A 14,750-nucleotide genomic window follows, 5' to 3' on the forward strand; every position below is an offset into this window, starting at 1 on the left:
TGGCTGCATTTATTTCCCAGAAAAAGGTGCTCTACTGGCTGATGGAACAAATTTGATCAGATGCATCAATTTTGTAATGCTCCATGTTAATGTCTAAAGATGCTACATAGAGTCATTAAGAATTATGTTTATATGTAAAACTTTATATTATACATACTATGAAATGTGACTTATTTTTACCATAATCATTTTACAGATACCCAACTGAAACGGTATAGGCATTTACTATTTGTATGATGTTATCAAAATCATGTCATTTATTAATTTATTTTTCAATTTGTCGATTTATTCATCATTATGGATCATACCAACTGCTACAACCAATAGACATAAGCATGCATTTTTTCTGTTTTAGGTTAAGTCTCTTCCCTTCTCATTATTTCTTTGTCCACCTTCCCTTGTCCCCTGTCCTTCTCCCTCCTCTCTATCTCTCTTCTCTCCCCCTCCCCCTCCCTAACCCTCCTCCCTCCCCTTCCCTCTCTCTCCTCTCTCCCTCCCTCCCCCTCCCTCTCCTCTGCGCCAGCTGCTGCGGCTGCTTCCGAGAGACAGAGTCCCCCCCACCCCCGCCTCCCCCCTCTCCACACACACACTCATGTACACAGACACACACACCCCAGACAAAAGGCCTGATTCGCCAGCCGAACACTGCCCACCTCTCTCTTTCCCTCCAGCCGTTCCTCCATGCTAAAGGGGCGACCGAGCCTACTGCAGAGAGAGAGAGAGAGAAAGAGAGAGGGAGAGAGGGAGAGAGAGAGAGAGAGAGAGAGAGAGAGAGAGAGAGAGAGAGAGAGAGAGAGAGAGAACGAGAGAGAGAGAGAGAGAGAGAGAGAGAGAGAGAGAGAGAGAGAGAGAGAGAGAGAGAGAGAGAGAGAGAGGGAGAGAGATAGAAGGAGAGACAGAGAGAGAGACAGAGAGAGAGGGAGAGAGAGAAGGGAAGAGAGAGTGAGAGAGACTAGGCCCTAAGACTGGAATGGATTCTGGCTCTGATGGCCTACAGATGAAGTAGCAAGAGAGAGGGGGAGGAGGAGGAGAAGGAGGAGGAGGAGGCGGCAGAGAATGGGGGGCAAGCAGAGGGAGAAAAAAAAAGGGCAGGCGTTGACTGAGGCCTAAACAGGAAGACTGCTCACTGAATCTTGAAAGAGTGAAGAGAGAGAGAGAGAGAGAGAGAGAGAGAGAGAGAGAGAGAGAGAGAGAGAGAGAGAGAGAGGGAGAGGGAGAGGGAGAGAGAGAGCGAGAAAGCACACCACCACCACCACCACCACCACCTCCACCACCTTCACCGCGGGTATGCCATCATTTCCTGCTGGCCTGTCTGTGCATACGTGCATACGTGCATGTGTGCATGCGAGCATATTCTGTGGCAGTGGGGACCGGGGGGGGGGGGGGGGGGGGGGGGAGGTAAACACAGAGGAGCTGCCGGGTTAGGTGGGGGTGTGCGGGGTGCGTGCATGCTATCTGGATCCTGTGCTTGTCCGTGTGTCTTCATGAAGAGCATGGCGTACGATGATGCAGCAGGCCATGATTTTTCTTTTTTCTCATCTCTCTTCTTCTTCTCCTCTCTTCTCCTTCGTCCTCCCTCTCCTCTCTCCTTCCTCCCTCGCCTGTGTGCCACAGAGCTGGGGGCGTCGTTGCCAGGAGCGACGGCGACGACATCATGGATTATTTACAGACTGCCTTGAATTGAGGACCACCGCCGGCGGCACTGGGGGTCAGGCAGACAGACGGCTCTCTGTGCAGACCGCAGGCAGACAGGCAGACACATCTGGGCTGAATCCGCAGCAGAGCTTCAGAGGAGGAGAAAGGCCCAGGTACAAACGGAAACCTTACCATCGCCGTCGCTTCGTCTCTGTTCTCAGACCGTGGGGGAACTTGCATTACATTGATGTGTTTTCATTTTTATTTCCACCACCCATCCGACCTTGTACTCCTTATTTTTCTGTTTTGCTGTGTGGCGTTGAATGGGCTTCCCTCCATTGTGGTCACACTAGCCAGGCCGGGTTCTGGGACAGAAGCAGAAAGGAAGCAGGCATCTGGCTCCAAGCTCTGATTTGGATTACAAATCTTCCATCTATAAAACAATGCAATCATCTTGTCTTACCATTACCTCGGTACATCCTACAGTTTGGCAGTATAGCTTCTTACGTGAGCTCCATGCATGTTCTATCTCTGTCTCTCTCTGTCTGTCCCTCTCTCTCCCTCTCTCTCTCTGTCTGTCCCTCTCTCTCTCTCTCTCTCTCTCTCTCTCTCTCGCTCTCTCTCTGTTCCGGAGGCCGTACTGCAGCAGGCACAGCGCTATGCTGGGTGTCCGGAACCAGCTGAAACCGGTTTGAGGCAGACGGAGGGGCTAACAGGAACAATGGCGTGTCTGTGCTCCACTGAGGGGAATAGAGACAGAGAGATGGAACGCTGTAGGTTAACTTTAGCACGTCAAACAGAAGGCCCACGACCGCCACGACCAGCCTGCCAGCATTCTGCCTGCTGACGCCATCGGCTTGGCTGTGGCTAGCCGATGCAGCATAGCTCTCGCTCACTCTCTCTCTCTCTCTCTCTCTCTCTCTCTCTCTCTCTCTCTCTCTCTCTCTCTCTCTTTCTCTCTGCCTCTCTCTCCCTCTCCCCCTCCCTCCCCTGAGGGGGAGCAGCGCAGAGCATGGAGGAGGGAGGAGGGAGGAGGGAGGAGGGGGGGGGGGGGGGGCTGGAAGGGACCCAGGAGGGGCAAAGAGACTGGATGGACGTGGCAGATTGCAGGGAGAAAGAGAGAGAGAGAGAGAGAGAGAGAGAGAGAGAGAGAGAGAGAGAGAGAGAGAGAGAGAGAGAGAGAGTGAGTAAGTGTGAATCTGCCGGGAGCCTACCGCCACATAGGATCCGTCTTGGTCTATTCGTCTGTCTCTCTCTCCCTCTCTATCTATCAGTCTCCTTCTCTTTGTGTATCCCCATCCCCACCGTCCCCCCCACCGTCCCCCTCTGCGCGGGGTCGTATGCCACTGGTCTGGGGCTGCAGAGGAGGAGGACCACCACCACAGGCACCAGACAGGGCAGCAGCAGAGCCCTGGATGTAACCTGACCCCTGGGAGGCTCCGGGCCCTGGTCTACCCGCTGGTGGGGAAGGAAAGGAGGAAGAAAGAGGATCTCCTTGTTTTTGTTTGGTTTTTCCTTCGTCCTTTCGCCCCCCCCCCTCTCCTGCTCCACGCTCCCCGAATCACCCACCCCCACACCCACCTCACCCCCCACACCCACCGTCCCTAAGGCAGGGTGGGCTGGACGGAGAGGAGGGTGGATGATTTTGATTTTCTAGGGGTGTTAGTGGTGGTGGTGGTGACTGTGTCTGTCTCAGGATGGAAGGAGGAGGAGGAGGAGGAGGAGGAGGAGGAAGGAGGAGGAAAGGACGAAGGTTTTGTTAGTGTCTGGAGAGAGACGCAGGAGAGATGGTGAGGAGCGGCTGGTTTTTTCATTGCATGTCGTTGTCTCTCTCTCCTCTCTCTCTCTCTCTCTCTCTCTCTCTCTCTCTCTCTCTCTCTCTCTCTCTCTCTCACCGTTTGTGATGATCACGCCATTCTCCACTCCGCTCTGCGGCCCGATGGCCTGTGAATCGCTTCTATAGCAGACGAGGTGTGAAATACTTGCATGTGTATTAAAGCTGGTTTCCAGGAAGGGATGTTTGCGTTTGTCCTCTTTGTGCATTAACATATACGTCATGGATGGTGGTGGTGGTGGTGGTGGTGTCATGGCTGCTGTCCCTGTGTTCCCTGCATCCAGAGTGGCCCTCCTTCTGCTGCAGCTCTCAAAGCTCAGCAGCCATCTTTTTTTTCTCCCCTCTTCATGTTCCTCTCTCTCTCTCTCTCTCTCTCTCTCTCTCTCTCTCTCTCAATCCAAATGCTCTCTCGACCTCTCTCCCTCGTCCCTGCTTTCCATTTGTTTATTAGCTCCTGCCATGTGGCTACACCACACGCCCTCTGTGGCAGCAGTACAGATTTAAGTCATATATTTTTACGTACATCCACACAAAGGCGAAAAGGAAGGCGTCCTTTTTACCGCGTGCACGCAGGAGCATACACACACACATGCTGCTGCTGCTGTGGCTGCACGTACGCAGACTGTGGCTCCCCAGGCTGCGCCCCCCTCCCCCCTCTCTCCCCCCTCCCCCACACACAGACACACACTCACATGACACATAGCCACATCTCCTATCAGTCCCATCACGCTCTGCAGTCCTGTCGCATTGATGCCCTCGACGGAATAATGGTATAGGCCTACATGGTTCATTATTATCCTCTATCTCTGTGCTCTTCTTCATACACAATAGGAGATGGGATGATGTAATTATTGCATGATCATCATTATCACCATAATCATTTTTATCTTTTTAAGGGTTTTGGATTTGTTTACCCTAATAATGTGTATTTGTCATGGACGAAACAGAATATGCAAGATGTAGTTAGTTATACTATGCTATTATCTTTAAATAGTTGCCTTATTCAAGCTCCTGCTATTGATTATAAATCCATCTTAAAACTAAATTAGTGGTGGTGCAAATCTAGTACATTTTAGTGCAGTCTGGATTATCATGATGGAAATAGCCTTGGTTTTGTGCCCCTTGGAGAATACTCAATGCAGCTGTTGTTTGTTGTCAGAGACCGAGCTATACAGGACTAGAGGACTTACTCATTTCGATAATTAGGTTCCAGTTTAAGAGCAATTTAAGGCTTTCAACTATTTAATGAGGCACAGAGCAGTTTATGAGGCTACTTAAACTAAACTATTTCGAACCTACTCAAATTTCCAATCTTAGAAAACAGTCCCTACTTTAAAACTAAAAACTAAAATTATTATATAACTTATGCATAGTAAAACATCCTGTGTGTCATACAGAAACCCTCGTCGGGCCTTGATCAGGGGACCATGGCAGACATGAAGACTCCGGACTTTGACGACCTGCTGGCGGCCTTCGACATCCCCGACATGGTGGACCCCAAGGCTGCGATCGAGTCCGGCCAGAACGACGACCACGAAGGACCCCTCAAGCAGGCCAACGGGGGCAGGGGGGGGGCGACCAGTGAGGACGGGCCCCTGTCGGCACACGACGTTGGCGTTAGCGTCATCGTGAAGAACGTCAGGAGTGCGGACGCCGGAGAGCAAGACGGATCCCTGCAGAAGAACGTCAGGAAGAGCCATAACCCCCGGCATGCCCACGATCCCCATGGTAACGGTGTTCATTATGGTTTACTACAGGCAACTGCATCCGCTATCAAACTCGACTCCAAGAACGGATGGCGAGTTCCCATGGAGGAAAGTCCATCAGCCAATGCTACAACCCTGACGATTCATCAGTTCAGCCCCATATCCAGTGCTGAAGAGTTTGATGACGATGATAGGATTGAGGTAGACGAGCCCACAGTGATGAACTGCAGCCAGCCATTATTTAGACCCACTCCCAACACCTTCGCTGTCCATCCTTCCTGTCCCAAGAAAGAAGAGCAGAATCGTCGGTTACCTACGTTGGTGGACTTTGACTCCAAGCTCAGAGCAACTAGAAATCTAGGTCAAACTAAAGCTGAGGCGAATAACAAGTATGGTACTTTAAATAACACCAAACCCACGGACACGTCCAAGGCAAAGCCCGAAGTGCAAGCAAAACAGGAAGGCATCAACCCCCAGGCACAGGAAGGTAAAGAGGCTGTTGAACTGTCAGGAAGCAGCTCAGATCTAAGTGTTTCCCAGGCCAAAGCAAAGACCTCTGCCAAGCTTTCTTCTTGCATAGCCGCCATAGCAGCCCTCAGTGCAAAGAAAACCAGTAGCAGGCCCCCGAGAGGCTCCGATCGCCCTACAATCCAGAAGGAATCAATCGCTGTCAGTCCCCGCGGCGAATCACCGAAGGTAGCCAAGGAGAGCCCAGGCCCTCCAGAGAGGCAATCCAAACAGGAGTCAGCTCTTGAAGTTGCCAAACGACTGTTGTCAAGAGAACCAGACAGCCCATGTAGTGTCACTAGTGAATGTAGCAGTAAAGAATCCCCTGCCTCGCCTACAGGCACCACCCCGGTTATCCCCAAAGTTCGGATCAAGACCATCAAGACCTCGTCGGGCCAGATCAAACGCACCGTCACCAGAGTCCTTCCCGAGGTTGACGCTGAAGGCAAGAGTGGGGAGGATTCCAACAACTTGACTGCAATGGTTTCCTCTGCGCTTTCCCCCACCACATCCAACACAGTCTCTCCCTCCCCGAGAAAAGACTCGCTTCCCAACACAGTGCTAGCAGGCCGTCGCTCGTTGGAAGTAACAAGGCACATGACCATCAAGCCTGTGGCGACTGCCTTTCTCCCAGTCTCAGCAGTCAACAAGGCAGGTTCACAAGTCATCAATCTTAAGCTAGCGAACAACACCACAGTCAAAGCAACGGTAATCCCTGCGTCCTCTTTGCAAAGTGCCAGCAGTGCTATCCGTAGAGCTGCCAACGCCACCCAACAACAGACTGTCATGGTGCCGAACTCCAGTCTGGCAAACGCCAAACTCGTGCCAAAGACTGTTCATCTGACCAACCTTAACCTTCTCCCAAAAGCTGCATCCAACACCACCTGTGAGATCCAACAGGCTGCACCAGGCAAGAAAATAAAACAACAGCAAGTCAAACCACAAACCGCCAAGGCTGGCCAGCTCCCGAAGAAAGTGTCCAGGGTCCAGGTGTTGTCCAGCACTCAAAGTACCGTGGTGGAGGCATTTAACAAGGTCCTGAGTAGCATCAACCCTGTGCCTGTATATGTGCCCAACCTCTCCCCGCCTACCTCAGCCTGTATCTCCCTCCCTTCCCGTGGCTACAAGTGCCTTGAATGCGGGGACTCCTTTGCGCTGGACAAAAGCCTAAGCCAACACTTTGAGCGGCGCAGCGTACGAATAGAGGTCACCTGCAACCACTGCGCAAAGAGCCTGGTGTTCTACAACAAGTGCAGCCTGCTGTCCCACGCCAGGGGGCATAAGGACAAAGGGGCGGTCATGCAGTGTTCCCACCTTATTCTGAAACCCATTCCCACCAACCAGATGACACACACGTCCCCCCCCGTCGGCCCATGTGGTGCTGCTTCGGCCCCTGTCTCGACCGGGCCGACCGTGAACCTCGCGACGACTGTGTCCCAAGCAAAGGCGACCAGCGCGGGGGCGCCGATGGCGGTCATCTCAGCCCCGAGTGGTTCTCCCCTAGTGGCGGCCATGCCTCTGGAGGACGACGGGACCAAGCAGTGTAGACAGTGTCTCAAGTGCCTGGAGTGCAACGAGATGTTCCTGGATGAGAGCTCCCTAGTGATCCACTATCAGCAAGCAGTGGAGATCAACGCACAGGTATGTGTGTACGTGTGTGTGTGTGTGTGTGTGTGTGTGTGTGTGTGTGTGTGTGTGTGTGTGTGTGTGTGTGTGTGTGTGTGTGTGTGTGTGTGTGTGTGTGTGTGTGTGAGCGTACGTGTGTGCATGCGTGCCAGTAGAATGATAAAGAGTAAAAACGATTATAGAAGGTTGAATAATTAAATATTAATTGACATGACTAGCATTCAATATTCAGTTTGTATACTTGAAATCAGACCAGAAAAGTCGGTTCTTTGTTGAACCTTGATATGACACTATGTTACACAAATGATGAGAGGTCCAGGTATAACCCAACATTTCATGTAGCTTTTCTTCTTTCACATGACTACAGAAAACCTGCAGTGTCTGCCAAATGCTGCTCCCCAACCAGTGCAGCTTTGTGTCCCATCAACGGATCCACCAGCACAAGTCTCCCTTCATCTGCCCTGAGTGTGGAACCAGCTGCCGGTCGGTCCACTTCCAGTCTCACATTACCAAGAACTGCCTGCATTACACCCGCAGGGTCGGCTACCGGTCAGTACTTGTTTTAACATGATACATCTTAACAAGAAATACTACATTACATGATTCCGATGGGGTTTGGACTCTTAACTTTGGAGTGTTGACATGGGAAGTCGCCCTTGGAAACTGTTCGGAAAAGGGGCAGGCACCTTTACAAAAATACTGGGCAGGTGTTTGGTCAAACCGTCTCTATCGCCACTGTGATAGATAGCGTAGATCACATAGTTCCTCATAGAAAGCTGATTAGACGGAAACACTTTGTTCTGCCACAAGCACCTAACTTGGATCCTGGCAAGATGGGTTAGGGCTGGGGTAAGGGTTAGCTTCTAGCTTCTAGCTTCTAGCTTCTAGCTTGCTTTAGATTCTAGCTTGTTCAGGATTTCTTGGATCCAGCTGCCTCAAAAGGTATTGGAGTTTACCCCATACACCAAAATCTGCTGATGTAGCCTGTTTTTGCAGCTTATCTCAACACCTACATATTTTACACAGCATTGGTTTTGTAGTGGCAACATTCGCTTTAAAGGACTGGGCGTTGAAGTAAGTGGCTTAGAAATATCCTGATTTGACTTCAAGAATAGTATAAGAGTATAAACCTTCCCTGATCACCATCCACTTCTAATCTCCTTCAATGCATTATAATCTTTTGAAGGATTTCCACATTGACCCAGTTCTACAACAAACCAACCCTCTTAAACTCACCCTACATTCCTTCCTCACCACTCTCCCCTCTTTTGTTCTCTTGTTATCTGTAGGTGCGTCCACTGCAGTGTGATCTTTGGAGATGCGGCGTCCCTCAAGTCCCACATCCAGAACACCCACTGCGAGGTGTTCTATAAATGTCCCATGTGCCCCATGGCGTTCAAGTCTGCACAAGCCATTCACTCACATGGGTACACCCAGCATCCAGGAGCCAAGCTGGCGGAACCCAAGTACGTTTAAACAACTGTCTGAAAACTAACAAACTTAGTGGGCAGACGTTTAGCTGATAAGTCTATTGCATTTTTCGTCAACCTATTGAGCTTAATGATGAGAGAGAGAGAGGGAGAGAGAGAGAGAGAGAGAGAGAGAGAGAGAGGGAGAGAGAGAGAGAGAGAGAGAGAGAGAGAGAGAGAGAGAGAGAGAGAGAGAGAGAGAGAGAGAGAGGGAGAGGGAGAGAGAGAGAGAGAGAGAGAGAGAGAGAGAGAGAGAGAGAGAGAGAGGGAGGGAGGGAGTATGGGGCATCTAAACATGCTCCATCTGTTGTACATCCCCCACTATATCTGGGTGGGGAAGCCCAGAGTTAAAGAGACAAAGGGGGATGTAAAGAACTAAATACAGGCACAATAGCTTCTCATATAGGATTAAAAGAAAAAAACTATGCATGGTCGGCACATGCCCTTTTCCTTCTTGTTTTTACTAGTCCCAAGTTCTTAGTCATCCTTGTGAGGATGACTTTGTATTTGAATGAATGCTTGAATGTTGGAGTATCGTATTGTATCGTCCAGGCCCCTCTTCCATGCATTCCTGAGATGCACACTCACAACTCAGGAATGCCTGGAAGAGGCTTAACCTCATCAGCTCGTAAAGATGTCTCGAGTGTGTCTTGTGTTTTTATTAACAGCGTTAGGCTCCGTTGGTCAGCGTAATGAACAAAGTAAATCTTGGGGATGACATGATGTGTGGGTTGAGGGTTTGCTGGTGAGCGGTAGGTGGGATAAATCACTGTTCAGGGCCCGGACCAGTCGATGACCCTGGAGCAAAGTGTGTAATTAAAAACAGTGCAGCCTGGTAGGTCGACACAGTAACAGTGTCGAAAGGGCTTCACAGGCCCAGGATGTAACAAGACACCGGCTAACCTGAAGCCCTCGAAAGGGAAAGAGAAAGTTTCCAACTCTAAAAGGGAAGGAACATTGAGGAGGCTCTGTTTGGTTAACAGTAGATTTACAGCAAAAAGATTCTTTGATGTTTAGTTTCACGTATCTGATACGGGCCGCTTGTTCACAAAAATCGTACATCAACACAGGTTTGGATAAACAGGCGTGTTACTCAATACCCTCGTCTGATTCGTTTTGTTTGGACCATGAAACAGGATTAACCCCTTCATGGAAACTCTCGTTAGAATAAGGCACGGCAGCTTACTTGAGTTTGTGTTTCCCCCTGTCCAATGCCAGGTCTACGCTAATCGATTCAGGGCCATCCGCAGCAGATGCTCCTCCTGTCTGATTCCTTGCTGTTAAAATATAGAGTTAAAATATATTGATGCAGATTAATGACATTGAAATGACCACTGTGAAACGACAAACACAACAGATCTCCTCCTTGTTTTAGGAACAGTTTATGATATTTTCACAGGTTTAGTAACTTTCTTCATTCCTCTTTATTTAGTTCAGTTCAGAACTTAACTGTCCCTCCAGGAGAGATTTGACTTAAAGTTGAGTAAACAAACACAAACCATAAAGTGGACATGGGTCATTAGTCACAACAACCAAAGAAAAGAATACATCCATTTGTTAAAAGGTAGCCGATATTTTCACCTGCCTCTGTGTGTTAATGGCGGAAAATTGTTGATAACCTATTTTATTATTTAATAGATACTAAAACACATTAATATTGTTGTACTCTACATGCTAACAGATTGTGTTTTGTGTGTTCACTTCCCCAGGTTGATTTATAAATGTTCCATGTGTGACACGGTGTTCACGCTGCAGTCCCTGCTCAACTCACACTTCGATCAGCACGTCGGCAGCCACAAGGTGTCTGTGTTCAAGTGTCCCGACTGCTCCTCGCTGTACGCCCAGAAGCAGCTCCTGTTGGACCACATCAAGGTACACCTCGTAGACTCTCACATTGCCCTTTTCCTACTCATCGACAATAATGAAGATCAATGACGTATGTATGCATATATTACTTTACATTATACATCACTTTAATCACTTTAATATACACAACGTGTAGAGTTTTCTGGGGGATTGTAATTAGTGGGGATTTGTTTGGAATTAGTATCAAGGCTCCAACACTGTTCCTATGGATTCTTCCAGATCACACATGGGACCCTAAAGACCATCGAGGGTCCTCCCAACCTGGGCATCAACCTGCCCCTGAGCACCAAGCCCACCCATTCCAACAGCAACAACAACAACAACAACAACAGCAGCAGCAACAAAGATGGCGGCCATGCCAACCTCCCAGGCAAGAAGCCCGGGCCCTTGTCCCTGAAGACGACCAACAGCCACTGTAACTCAGGGGACCATCGGGGCCCCCAGGGGCCCCAGGTGTACACGTGTGGGGACTGCGACGGTGTCTTTACCACCAGGGAGGGGTTTGTGTCCCATGTGAGGCGAGACCACGGCAAGGTGATTGATCAAGTCACTGTTTTTTAACCATCCTCTGTGACATCACAATGTGGGCGGGCCCAGACCCGGATCGAAGTGCATCATTGGTGGACTGTATAAGGGTTGACCCACCACCTGTGATGTCACAAAGGGATCCGTTTTGAAAGGGCGTTGCATTGACTCACGCACATGATCGAAAAAAAAATGTTTTTTTCATTATAGATCCTTAAGAAGCATCCGTGTCGGCAGTGTGACAAGTCCTTTAGTTCCTCGCACAGCCTGTGTCGACACAACCGACTGAAACACAAGGGTCTGCGGAAAATCTACACCTGTCCGTGAGTACTTTGTTTTTGGGTCATTTATCGGCGGCATTTAAGCAAAAGCGACTTTGCGGTTATTTCATCTCCATGCAATTTGCAGGCATTGCCCTCCTCTGAGTCAGCCGTTCCCCAAGAGAGTGCTGCTTGATCAACACATCCAACTGATGCACGACGTCAAGGAACCAGAGTCCAAGAGCCAGGAACCTGCTGATGTGGAACCCCAACCCAACAAGGTAAACCTACACTCACTACAGAGCCCTGTATGAGATGGGGGCAAGCCCACATCTGCTGCCACAGAGAGGCACAGAGAAGAAAGGTTAAAAACCAAAAGCGAGAACCCAACGAAAATGTCTTCGGTTTTAATGTGAGAGAAAATGAGACGCACCATTGTAGCATTGTTTTCTTCAACCCTCATATAATCTGAAAAAAATGAAATATATGAAATAGTAAATGGAATTCACCCTCCGATACCCCCATCCTCACTTGTATGTGAGTGATACCACTAGCGGCAACCTTCTAGTGGTACTTGATCAATCAGTATTTCCTCATCAATTCCTCGCCTCAATGTGCCTCAAACACGTCCTCCATAAGCCCTCCATGTCTTCCACAGGCCGCCAGCTCCAAGAGGAAACCAGAGGAGGAAGAAGAGGGGGACGGCGAGGGGTCTCCCGGCCTGCACCCCAGGGGCGCCCACGGTCCACAGCCGCCGCCGGTGAAGAAGCCCAAGGTCCAGCTCCCCAAGGCGCTCCAGTGCGCCGTCTGCGGCTTCTGCGGCGCGGCCGACCCGGCGGCCTTCCGCCTGCACATCCCGCAGCACAAGACGGACGGCTCGTCGCACCAGTGCCAGGAGTGCGGCCTCTGCTACACCTCGCACCGCTCGCTGGCGCGCCACCTCTTCATCGTCCACCGGCTGAAGGACCACCACAACCTGGCCCGGCGCGGACGCACGGACGCCGCCTCCGCCGCCGACGAGGAGGACGGCGAAGGCGACGGTCCGAGCGGGAGGGAGAACCAATCGGACGTCAGGGACGAGAACGACCGCGGGCTGCCGGGCCCGAGGTGCAAGGTGTGCCGGAAGGTGTTTGACACGGAGGGACACCTGAACAGCCACATGAGGACTCACGGGATGGCGTTCATCAAGGCCAAGAGGCTGAGCGCTGCCGAGAAGTGAAGGGGGCGGGGTCAGAGCTCCGGTGGTGGCGAGGAGGACTCGAGGGTCGAGGGACAATGACCAAGATGGCGTGATGAAGATCTTTATATTTGACTACACGTTTTGCACAAACGTATATTTATGTATGTATATGTATGTATATATAAAGAACTGAATGGATCTATGTGCTAAATGTAAGTGTAAGACAGACAGATGCAATGTGTTGTAGGAAGATGTTTCAGTGTCACTTTATGTGTGGTCAGACGGAGTTGAACAATTTAAATAACTTTTTTGTACACGAGAGGTCTTTCAATAGATCTTTTTTTATAGAGAGAGAAAATAGTGTTTTATTTTGCAGCAGTTCCGTTGTGGGCGCGACACTGTGGGTGTCGTATCACGTGCAGGTTGTTTTGGTGGGACCCTGGGAAGCCATGCTCAGAGTTGCAAATACTCTTAATGTCCAATGAATGTTTAATAGCACTGCGACACCCCGTCCCACACACACTCACACACACACACACACACATACACACACACACACACACACACACACACACACACACACAACACAAACACACACAGGCAGACACACACACAAACAAACACACACAAACTCAAACACACACAGGCAGACACAGGCAGACACACACACACACACACACACACAACACACACAGCAGACACAGCAGACACACACACACACACACACACACACACACACACACACACACACACACACACACACACACACACACACACACACACTCACACAAGCACACACACAACACCCTGAATTTCTACCTGGAAAATTAAGGCAGTAGGATTACCATCTGATTTAGTTAGTCTATAAATAGATTTATTTTTCCATTCGATTTTCATTAAGTAAACATATTTTTTGCATTAAGTAAACATCCAACTGAGATACTTCATTTGAATGTTCTATTTTCTGAAGCAACACCATGGAGCAATTTGGTAGAGTCTGTTTTTAAATTGCTCTCAAATAAAACAAAGTAATATAATATGTGAATGAAGTTTCTCATTCCCCTATTCTACTCTTTGGACAACTGGTCAAAAAGCCGTACTGAATCTTAATATAATGCAATCAGAGCAACCGATTTTATCCATGGCTTCACTTGAGAGTATTTTCCACAACGTACTTCCTGGATTTTTAAGGAATTGTGTGGCAGCTCTTTTTATATGAACCTGTCAACCTTTAAGGATATTATCTGGATGCTACAATCGCGTTTCAGCCTTTGGACGGCAGCATTTTTAAACAACACACTTCTTAACAGCATGCTTCATGGAGTATAAAGCTATATCAGACACAATATCATCATCCTTAGCTCGGTGTTTTAACTTTGTATAAACTGTGATGTGTTTTCTACTTGTTTAGAGAACATAATATTTTCAGGTAATAAAAAAGGAATGTGTCAGCAGAAAACTTGACTTTGTAGCTGAAGTAGAATTATATCCACACTATAAAAGTACATGGCTATACTATATCAGTACTATCAAAACTGTGTAACCCAAGTAGCATATAGGAACGCTCAAAGAGTTTGAAGGACACATGAGACGAAATAAAACTTATTTTCTCATTTGTTTGTTAATATGACATTATTTTGAACGCCGTTTATTCTCCGCACTGTTGCTAAAACTATAGCAGTGGTGTATTTTGAAACTGTGTGAAAAGAGGTCTGAGAATAGACCCTTTTCACACAGGGGTCCTCCTAGGTCATTACATGATGGGTCTGCCACTGTCATGTCCCAGGGCAAAGGGTGGTACAGTGACCAAGGGGAGGTAACATCGCCCGTCTGCCCGGGTACATAAAAGTAACAGACCCATAATGACTTCTATGGGCGACACCTGTTCTACACAATCCTCATACTTGTGCGTCTGTCAATGTCCATCAATTAAACCAAAAACCTGGCAAACCAAGACTGGATGTGCACTGCACACGAAAACATTGTCTCCTTGTATAGAAGTGTGATAGCATGGCTATCATGCTAAGTGCAAACTATGAATCTTTCTTTGAGATCGTTTGGAGTTAAAGACGCTATAAAAGGTGATGTATACATAAAACTCAACACATTTTTTATTAAAATTAATTGTTAAAATGAGCAGTA

At 48.9% G+C, this 14,750-nt stretch overlaps 1 protein-coding gene across 2 annotated transcripts; it reads left to right on the forward strand.

Moving 5' to 3' along the window:
- Positions 1-1,504: 1,504 nt before the first annotated feature.
- znf532 (zinc finger protein 532) lies at positions 1,505-13,208 on the forward strand. 2 transcript variants are annotated; one of them, XM_056578052.1, is made up of 9 exons: positions 1,505-1,808; positions 4,867-7,323; positions 7,676-7,857; positions 8,598-8,774; positions 10,487-10,649; positions 10,863-11,177; positions 11,379-11,491; positions 11,577-11,709; positions 12,087-13,208. In XM_056578052.1, the coding sequence occupies exons 2-9, from the start codon at positions 4,897-4,899 to the stop codon at positions 12,645-12,647; spliced, it is 4,071 nt and encodes a 1,356-aa protein (XP_056434027.1). In that variant the 5' UTR covers positions 1,505-1,808; positions 4,867-4,896; the 3' UTR covers positions 12,648-13,208. The 2 variants fall into 2 exon arrangements, with proteins under 2 accessions (XP_056434027.1, XP_056434026.1); XM_056578051.1 differs by lacking the exon at positions 1,505-1,808 and adding an exon at positions 3,377-3,425.
- Positions 13,209-14,750: the final 1,542 nt, after the last annotated feature.

This window comes from Gadus chalcogrammus, chromosome 19 (assembly GCF_026213295.1).
Source record: "Gadus chalcogrammus isolate NIFS_2021 chromosome 19, NIFS_Gcha_1.0, whole genome shotgun sequence".
NCBI lineage: Eukaryota > Metazoa > Chordata > Actinopteri > Gadiformes > Gadidae > Gadus > Gadus chalcogrammus.